This window comes from Spinacia oleracea, chromosome 2 (genome assembly GCF_020520425.1).
Source record: "Spinacia oleracea cultivar Varoflay chromosome 2, BTI_SOV_V1, whole genome shotgun sequence".
NCBI classification, from domain to species: Eukaryota; Viridiplantae; Streptophyta; class Magnoliopsida; order Caryophyllales; family Amaranthaceae; genus Spinacia; species Spinacia oleracea.
In genome coordinates, this window is record NC_079488.1 from 100,194,796 (window position 1) to 100,205,238 (window position 10,443).

At 37.2% G+C, this 10,443-nt stretch overlaps 1 protein-coding gene and 1 non-coding gene across 4 annotated transcripts; both read left to right on the top strand.

Annotated features, from left to right (window-relative positions):
- The first annotated feature begins 142 nt into the window (after positions 1–142).
- LOC110800332 (uncharacterized) lies at positions 143–10,443 on the top strand. Of its 3 annotated transcripts, XM_022005641.2 has the most exons (5): positions 143–867; positions 3,115–3,211; positions 6,800–6,996; positions 8,857–9,431; positions 9,525–10,443. In XM_022005641.2, exons 1-5 carry the CDS (start codon positions 150–152, stop codon positions 9,834–9,836), a joined length of 1,899 nt encoding a protein of 632 aa, XP_021861333.2. In that variant the 5' UTR covers positions 143–149; the 3' UTR covers positions 9,837–10,443. The 3 variants fall into 3 exon arrangements, with proteins under 3 accessions (XP_021861333.2, XP_021861334.2, XP_021861335.1); XM_022005642.2 differs by lacking the exon at positions 3,115–3,211 and having other exon boundaries at positions 143–877; XM_022005643.2 differs by lacking the exon at positions 3,115–3,211 and having other exon boundaries at positions 144–867.
- On the top strand, positions 6,006–6,083 carry LOC130468375 (small nucleolar RNA Z102/R77). The gene has a single exon (XR_008928763.1). It is a non-coding gene; the product is annotated as a small nucleolar RNA Z102/R77 (small nucleolar RNA).

Below are 10,443 nucleotides of genomic sequence, written 5' to 3' on the forward strand. Positions count from 1 at the left end.
CAATAAATGTTCAACAGGGTGCACAATGAGCAATGTGCACCCGGGTGTATAATCCAAATTGCGCGGACTACCGACTACGGATTACGGTCCACGGAGTACTTTTATTGTCTAAAAAACCCAAAACTTATAAATTGGTAAATCCCTTTCCAATGTCACAACCTGCGCGCAAAATCAGGAAGAGACGCAGAGACAGAACTTCGCAAACCTCTCTTACACCTTCATCAATGGCGGATTTCACAGAATTATCCTTCCCCAGCACTACTTCAACCTCCTCTTCTCCCTTCTCAAACCCTAGCTCCTCCCCTTTTACCTTCAATTTCTCCACCTCCTCCGCTTTTGCGCTTCCCTCTGCTGCCTCTGGCGCCGCCTCTGTATGCTTGGGCACCGTTTCTTCCTCCTCCGTCATCTGCGGCTCAACTTCCTCATCCACCGCTACCTCCGTCAATGGAGGTTCCACTTCCTCCTCTACCACTCTCTCCGTCATTTGCGGCACCGCTTCTTCCTCCGCTGCTCCCTCCGTCAGCTGCGCCTCCGTTTCTTCCTCCATCGCTCGCTCCTTCAGCCTCGGTACCACTCCTTCCTCCGCTCCACCCGTCATCTCCGGCTCTACTTCTTCCCCCATCGCTCGCTCCTTCAGTTCCGGCTCCACTTCTTCCCCAATCGCTCGCTCCTTCAGTTTCGGTTCCACTTCTTTCTCCGCTTCCTCCACTCCGTTCATCCGTTTCGGCTCCTCCACCGCCTCCTCATCTTGCTCTCTGTCTGTCAGGTTCGGATCCTCTGCAGCAACTTCCCCCGTCGCAAATATCTCCGGAACTACTGCTACGAATTCTACTGCTATTACCACCACTTCAAAACCGTATGCTGCTGGTGAGCTTTGGTAAACCTTCTAGTTAGTTTTGAGTGGTTTTGAATTGACAATCAAGCGTGAATTACATGACTATTTCTTGTGATGTTTGTTTGGCAATCTTGGCATGCTATTGTTGATTATAGAGTAGTAAAATAGCCCTGTTACCTTGTTGCAACTTTTTCATATTGTTCAAATTAAACTTTGTGTTTGATTTGCAGTTAGAAGATTGCATAAAGTTGAAACAGTTTAAAAATGAAACATATCTGACTAATGATATGATTTGTATTATAGAGTAAAATGCTATTTTAGGCGCCCTTTGTTTTATACAGAATTGTAATTAGATTTGCTTAGTTGTAGAAATTGCAAGTGCGTCATGTTTAATTAGGTTAAATATGTTAGTTTGGTTGTTCCCAGTGTAGTAGAGTGACATGCTATGAAGATAAGTGCTCACTTGCATGAGTAGTTGATGTTAATTTGATAATGGCTTATTGTATTTGTGGTGTGTAACCGATTCTCAAAAATGTGGTAGCCTGGTAGAGTGGTACGTTGATCAAATTTGACAATAGCTTAATCAAATGTGCTGCTTTCTTTTTCTCAAAATTATCTTCCTCTTAACTTTGGCGCATATAATAAAGATAGCCACGTGGTTTATGAACAATTCTCTATCCACATTCGTCGTTGGAAATCTTTTGCCAACAGGTGTTGTTGGCCATAACATGTAAGTTAGAAATCACATATACATATTTGATCACTGAATAGTAAGTACGATTGTGAATAGGGGATGATCAGCTACTGTGTTACAACTTTAAAAGCATATTTATGCTTGATTTGGCCTATCTTGGATATATCATCTTGTAGGAGTATATATACTCTTTGCCTTCTCATGTCTAGTGTGAATAACTGAGACATGAAATCTCTGTTTGATGTAACCGGTGTGTCTGTATTCTTTTTCCACGTCATCTCCCTACAACTTAGCTTATGGTGTGATCAATTATAGGTTATTTACCCAATTAATTTGGTGTGTTGTCAAAAAGATCTTTCGAAGAGTGTCTTCCACTTCAATCATCTCTTTCGTAAATTTTTGATTGCCTAATAATGTCCATATGGTTCAACGCTTAATGCCGTACCTTAATGTTTTATCAATAATTGTTATAATGTATTGCTTGTGCTAATATGAGTATTAGATAAGGATTGGTAGTTGATTTGGCTATCCTCCTCTTTTCTTTACTGGAAAAGCCATCCTGCATCTTGTATTCTTTGGTGCATTGTTTTGTAATCATCTTGGTGCTTGTTTTTCTGAAGTTCCCCCCCCCCCCCCCCCCCTTTGAGTCTTCTTCCGAGCAACATTGCAAGACTTAAGGTACTTTTATTCATATGTATACTGCCAGCTGTGCCGTATGGTTAACTCTAAAAAAGAATGGATATAGTGTACTTTTGCTATTTGGAGGCACTAAGGGTGCGTTCTATTCACCTGATTTTCACTTATTTTTTATGAACTTATCAAAATTTATTTTAGTTATGAATTGTACTTGGTCAATCCTTATTTTAATGAAGTTATCTTATCTAAACTTATTTTTCCTCAAATAAGGGGAAATAAGGTGCCTATTGCCTAAGATAAGTTACTGTGGAGGTTTTCGGTATGGAGAGTGACCGAGCTCTATAAAGTTGCTTCTCTTCTCCTAAGCATTTTTCTCTAACCCTTCACCTCTTTCGAGATCACACCTTAAAGAAGATACCCCTAAATTTGAAGGGCAGGTTTGTCGTATGTGTATGTAGAGTGGAAAACTACCTTTACTTAATATGACTTGATGTTGTATATCTAGATCTCGACCAACAAGGTTTGTTCAAATTCTAATATTTGTCTATGGTTTTGTTAGTTACTTTTTTGCTTCACTTTTGCTTCCAGTTATGTCATATTGTCATGCTTCAGACTGTAGTTTGTTGTATGGGGACCTTTGGAGAAACATTCTGTGTGATGACTTTGCAAGTTTGTTCGCTCCTTACTGTCAACTGTAATGCATTGTGTGTTTAGCACACATAATATTTGGTGTTGCAATGGTTACACCAAACTCCCAAGTGTCAAATAGCCTTTTCTATTATGGGTTTCTGTAGTACATTTCGTTTACCAGCATGATCTTGAAACATGCCGTGTAGGTTCAAGATTATGTTTTGACGATCCTTGCTAAAAAAGGTTGTTCACTAAATACGTGTTCCTATGATTTTCTCCTTTAGAAGCTCTTTAATGCGACTGTATGAACCTATATTAGGTCTCCAGGCTTCAGCTTCTGCCTCAGCGGCTGTCTCCAGCTCTACAACAACTGCTACACAAACATATTCATCTATTACTGCAGGCTTGAGTAGTGGGTTAGTCCAATTATCTTGGTAGCAACTAATCAGGAACTGTTAACATTAAAGCATTCTTCTATGGTATTTGAAACCTCAATTACTTTGGTGATAACGATAATAGTTATAAAGTTGTTTCTAGATCATGGTTTGGGGTATTGGTTAAAGTTTTGCACTGGATTGGATTTCAATGTTTAGACTGACCATGGTCTTCATTTTTCCTATAATATTTTTGGAGAAGTTAAAATAATTCCACTTTTGCTCCTTCATTACATAGTCTCACCTTTTGATTAATTGGGAATAATCCTAAGGTTGGGTGTCTTTCCAGATTTAACCTATTAGTCTATGACCCACTTTCACTTGATAAGTAAGTCATTATTTATTTAGGAATTAGGATAATCCATGTGTCAATGTCACTACTCACTAGTTTACTGCCCTCTCATTTTTTTTTAAAAAGAATCTTGGTCTTCTTTTATCACTTAATTACTTGTTATCATTCATTTTGGTAGCTTTAACTAGTGATTTTTCATTTTTTATTAGCAGATTTGTTTAGTTGATGCTTTAATGGGAGATTCTCAATGTTAACAACTTTTGCACATTCTCAATACAACAACAACAACAAAAAAGCCTTAGTCCCAAAATGATTTGGGGTCGGCTAACATGAATCGTCGTAGGAGATCGTCATTGTCACCAATCAAACCAAAAAGGAGCAAGAAGTAATAAGAAAAACAAGGAAGAAAAAGTGAGAATGTGTTTTTGTCAACCACATTCTCAATGGTTGACAAAAACAAAATTGTTATCAATGGTAGCCTTGTGTTTCTGTTTTTACTAACTGTGGCATTAATGAGGGTTTAAACATAAACTTTTTAGTTTAGCTAACATGGTTGACTAAGGGGGATGGTTAAAATTACGCAAACACCCCTAAATTAATTTTAAGGTGGGAGAGATTGAGAAAATGAAGACAGAACACTAGCAAGAGTTAAAGGATATGAAGTTTAGAAAGCAGGAAGACTTGAAGAAGAAAGAAGACAAGATAGTAAACCATGATTAATTTTCAAGGTTGGAAGAAATTAGTTAAGGTTTTTTTTTGGTAATTCTACCCACCCCTTAAGGGTGCATTCTCTTCTACTTATAGCACCTTATTTAAATAGGTTTTGAGGTCTAATAAGTTTAGATAAGTTCCAAGTTTCTAGAAGTGCAATAAGGTCAAGTCCAAGGAAGGTCTAATAAGTTCTAATAAGGCTTTGTTCTATTCGACTTATTTTGACTTTTTTCAGACTAAGTTCAGTTAAGTCCAGGCAATATAAGTTCAGAACAAATTTTAGACATTTTCACACACAAATAAGTTTATTTCAGACAAAATACAAAAATAAATTTATTTCAGACAAAATAAGATTTTTTCAGATAAAATAAGTTAAGATAAGTTAAGATAAGTTCAGTTAAGTTCAAATAATATACGTTTAGACAAAATAAGTCGAATAAAATGGAGCCTAAGTTTCAGTAAAGGTCCAATAAGTTCCAATGAATAAAGTATGTAATTTTTTGATTATTAGTACCACTAAAATTATAATTATATCATTAATATTTCATTTATTGTTATATATTTTACTGTTATTTACATAATTATATTAAAAACAATCATACTTGTGTTATTATATTAAAATAATTTATTAATATTTTATGGTTATTATCAATGATATATGAAGTGTTAGTTACTATGTTATATTTAATTTATTATCAATATAATTTCTATTTAATTATAATGGGAAAGCTTAACATAAAAGATGTTATTATTAATAAAAGAAATAAATAATAATTACATTTATTAGTTTATAATGGTTAAATAATAAATGTAATTAATAAATTATTTTAATATAATAACCAATAAATAATAATTACATTTATTAGTTTATATTAAATAATGGTTAAAAGTTTAGAAAATGAACATTACAAATACTAAAAATTTCTCATAAGGTCTAATGAGTTCCACTAGGATCTTATAAGGTTTAATAAGGACTTATAAGTTCCAATGAGGTCTTGTAAAGGTCTAAATTCCAATCAGACCCCATCAGTTCCTATAAGTAAAATCAGGTTTGATCAAGTTCACATAAGTTCAGTTCAGATAATTTCAATTCATATAAGTTCAGGTGTTATAAGTTGAAGAAAATGCATCCTTGGTCAACTATGATTACATGGTATAGCTATGTTAAAAGGTAACGTTTAAATTTTAAACCCTCAAGTCATGAATGCCACAGTTAGTAAAAAGGGGTGATTTTGCCACTAATTTGGCCTTGAGGGGCGGATACTCTTTCAAGTAGCTTGGTTTGAAATTTCAAGGAAATTCAATTCAGATAGTCAAAGTGTCTATGTCGAGTTGCCATCTCTCCTGGTCTCCCTTGTGCTAGCTGAGGCAAGGAGCTAGCCAAGGAAATTTATCCGCCAGTGAAGTAGATCTCGAACAACCAAACCCACCATTCCCAAAAGAAAATCAAAACAGCCCTTTCATATGCCCGGGACTTCCATGAAATGGAAACGAGCGGCATCGTCGTATGCTCGACATGTGTTGCCCTGGTTTTCCCGAACACTCCTATGGCCGATCTGTCACCCAACTTACTTAAACAACCTAAAAGGCTTGGCCTTGTCCTGTTTGGAGGATGACCTCTTGTACACCGCTTAGTCAGTTATTCTCTTATTCAGATAAGAATCAGACACAAGGCTACCAATGCTGCTAACGATTTTCGCAACCATTGAGAATGTGCAGAAGTTAAGGGTTACCATTGAGAATTTTCCTTTTTTTTTAGCTCAAATAGAGTGTATTTGATATGATGAACGATCTTTGTTTCCCTATTGGTTTGGTTTGCTGATGTGATGACAAGGATGTATTTGATCATAGTACATCTCATTAATAACTCTATTTTTTTTCATCTGGAAAATTTAGAACTATTCTATGATTATCTCGCAAATTAAAACCCTTAAAATTTAAGGTTTTGATTGTCGGAATTATTACGAAGTTGTGAACTCTATATGCTTAGTATTTTTTGGTGCAATCTGTAGTCGTAATCTGATCGTTCTCTTTTCTTTCTGATTTCGAATAGTTTTTTCTATAAATTTGATTTTTACTAGGAATTTTGCAAGAAGCACTTAATAAAATTCACTATTTGTATAAACCCATCTTAAATGATATTTTCTTGGTTAAGATAACTTTTAACCTACTAAATGAAGTTAAAAAAAAAATATTAAAGTTTTGCAGCGGAAATGCAAAAATAAAAAATTAGAATGCCTGTAAAGCTGATATACTCTTACGGTGTAAATCGCTAATAGTGTGAGATTCGGCTGTTTCCCAACAATTGTGGCTTACAATCATTTGATAATCTGTGCCTAACAATCGTCAATAGTTGAAAGGACCCGAGATGGGTAAGGAGGTGAAGGGAAGGGGAAAGTGGTATGGTGGGTGGGTTTTCCTTCTTCTGTTGCTGCTACTACATCTTTATTATGTAATTTCAACGATGTCACCTCCTCTACTACTGCATCAACTACTCCCCTTCCGACTTCAAAGCCATTGACTGATACTCCTGTTGCTGTTGCACCATTTTTCTCTTCTCCTACCAGGACTTCCGTTTCTTTGGCTGCTCCTTTTGCCTCTCCTGTTACTAACCATGCTGCCTCTAGTCAACTTGCTGCTACGTCCACTGCCTCAGCAACTTCTACTGGGTTTACTCTGAATTCAACAGTGCCAGCAGCTTCTTCCTCCACAGGCACTTCCACAACTACTGCTGCTAAAACTGCTGTTGCTGCTACAGCTACAGGTGAGCTTTGTTGAACCTTCTCCTTTTGTCTACTAGTTTCAAGCTTCAGATAGCATAGATCGTGGATGTCCTGATTCTCCTGATTTGTGCATGAGATGACATATTTTGTGATGTTAGGTTGGCATGCTATTGTGGATGCAGAGTAATAAAATGCCATACTGGAAATATGCCTTCTTTTTGTTTAGGTGGATTTATTTTTAAATTTTAACCTTCACCGCACACACTTGTGGTTACTCTTGCTTAATTTGAATTTGACGAGTTTAATTGGGTTAACAATTTAAGATTGTTTGTTTGATCTATCCCTGTTCTTGTGAAATGATATTGTCGCGTACTCGTATAATTGCTGTCATAGACTCGTCCTGTACTCGTATAATTGCTGTCATAGACTCGTAGGCTCCGTTTGGTAGAGTGTAAAACGTTTTCATTGTAAAATGATTTTTCATGGAAAACATTTTTCAAGGGAAAACACAATTCCAAACTAGTTTTCCTTTGTTTGGTAGCTTAAGGGAAAATGAGAGAAGATGGTGAAGATTGAGGGGAAGAAAGGAGAGGGAGGTAAGGAGTAAAAAAAGGAAAAGTGTTTTCCCTCACTTTCAAATGGAAAAGGGTTTTCCACCTTTGAGGGAGTCATGGAAAATGATTTTCCATCCCTTACCCAACCAAACAACGTAAAATGATTGAAAAAGAAGAAAATCGTTTTCCATAAAAACGTTTTACGCCCTACCAAACGGAGCCGTAGAGCTGCTCTGCTGGTTCCAATAGCATACTTGTGCTTACTTGCGTGTGATTAGTTAATGCAAATGCCATGTCTTGTAGTTAAATGATAGTGGTATATATAACCGCGGTGTACAGCAGTAAGACTGTCATATAAAATCTCAAATCAATGTTAAGAACTTCTTACTACAGCTTAAATTGTTGAAGCATTTTCTTGGGGAGTTTTGTGGAGTTGTTCTTTATAGACCCAAATAAACGGTGGAATGATTCTAGTACACCGATTTAATTAAGAAAGCATTTGACTTTCGGCACGTAACTTAAAGATAACCATGTGACAATTGCACCTTTTTCTTTAATGTTTGCACTGATTTTTGTTAATAACCCGAAAATAATTAGCATCGAGAGCACGATTAAGAAATATTGTATCTAGACTGTGTTGCTAGTTGACAAGTAAAAAGTGAAAAAAAAGGGATGGTGAACAACAAGAAAGAGTGAGCTTGGAAGAACACTTGGCTGGGCGAAAGTTGTTCTGGTCTTTTTCGTGTTGATGTATGATCTGTTAACGAAGACATAAAAGTGAGCCTCCGGTGGTGCATACCTAAGTACTCTATTGTGGTAGGGAAAGTGTTCACCGTTTGATTTTAATATCTGACATTGTTAGGGGGCCGATTAGGGGTTTCCACACAGTGTCCCTTTCAAAGTTTTGTCTTAGGATTGTGCTACCACTGAGGTGGTTCCTTTCATTTATCGAGTTATGAATTCTCTGGTGATGATGTAGCCTACCAGTGAACTGTTTTCCACGTCATCTTTGTGCAACTTTGCTATTAGGGTGATCATCTCTAGGCTATAAGGTGTTGATCACTTACCAATCAGCTTAATGTGCTCACAAATTGTCTTTTTATAGATAGTCATCCTGTATGTTTCAACCATCTGTTGTTGTTTTTATCACTGAAGGCTTCAGTGATTTTGTTGAAAATTGAAAAGTCTCGCTTTAATGTTCTGGAGTATTAATTTAATTATGATGTGTATGCGTTCTATGCAAAGGTGACTCTTCTCTTCGGCCCTTTAAGAACGTCTATTTCCTATGTACTGTCTTTATTTTTCTTTTTATTGATCTTTACTCACTTTAGTGTATTGGCTTTGCAGTCGAGTCACTTCCATCTCTTAATCATACACTGCATAACTTTGTCAGACGTAGTCTGGCCCCAAGTCGCACTCGGCATCGTGTTAGGGGACGTGGAAAACAATCAAATGTTAGAAGGGGCTCTCACAACATGCAACGTGTTCCGCAGCAACAATCACTTCAACAAGTTCTGGATAATGAGGCATATAAATTTGGCAACCAATTTGTGCACCAGCGGTATGGAAAGAGGCCTCAAGAGGAGGAGGATGCAACAATAAAAATCTCTCAACACCAATCCTCCACCGTACTCTCTAGCATTCCAGAGAACATAAACAGGCGAGTTGGGGAGTGGATTGAGCCAAAGGAGGTCATTCTCCCAGCTGACGTCTTCAAGCGGATCAATGGTCCTGCTGAATGCAAGGGGGAGAGATATGCCCCTCAATGGGATGTCAACCCTAATGAGTCCCTCGACTATGACTTTCCAGAACAAGGGGGGACTCTCGGCCACCGGATGCTAAAAGGAATGATCTTGCCTCGTGATTGTCCAAGCAGAGTCAGCAAATTGATTTTTGCCAATACCTCCCATCAATTAGCTCAAGTAAGTCTACCCATGTTTGTACTCATTTTTCTCTCTCTTCCTTTTCCTTTTGTCTTTTTTCCTTATAGGATTTTTTTGCCCCCATCAATACAGTTTTGTGGCAGTTACTTGGAGGTAGCTGAGCTGGGTCTGCACTATCAGCGTCATAATGCTTGGCTTTCTGATGAGTTGTTAGATGTAACAAATAGGCTGAAAGACGCGGAGCAGGAGGCTGCCAGTGCTAAGACTGCCATAAATGCTGCAATTGTTTCTAAGGAGGCTGCTGAGAAACACTTAGCAGAAGCTAAACAGGCTTGGAATCTTGAGAAGTCTAGCCTCGAAAGCAATATCATCGATTTGAAGAAGCAACTCCTGGCTATGAAAGAGGAAAAGGATGGGGCTGAGAAGGAAGCTCTGAAACTATAATCACAATAGGATTTCAATGCTCAATCCAATTAACTGTAGTTTTTAGCTAAACTTGTTTGAAGAACAAGGTGTTGCGGAATTTGACTAGGATGCTATTGTGGACTCGCGGTGGCATTTGACAATGGTCTAGGAGGGAAATGCTTCCTCAGGAGTTTGAAGCTGAAGACTAAGTCGACCACATCACTGTACGTACTGCTCCTCCCCTTGATTGCTTATGTTCTCCTTAGTTTTTCGTCCTTTTTGTCTTTGTTTTTGCTTTTGTTCGTTTAATGCCAGCTCTTCATTGATTGTGTATGTATAGTACGAGCGATGTACGGCAGAATTCCTTTGGACATGTACAGTGTGTTTGGGAAGTTGGGAACCTACTAACGAGGATAATAACTGTGGAAAAATAAAGCTCTACTTAGTATATGGAATTATGGAAAAAAAAGGAAACACTATAAAAGTTCCTCGTGCAAATTTTTAATTCTTTCGTTGTTTAATGAGGAAAGTATTGGAAAATATACAATAGAATGTATAGGTTTCCATTCACCGGTTTGTTTAACGAGGAAAAATATTGAAACATAATGTATAAACATATACGAAGTACGAATAAAAAAAAGAACAA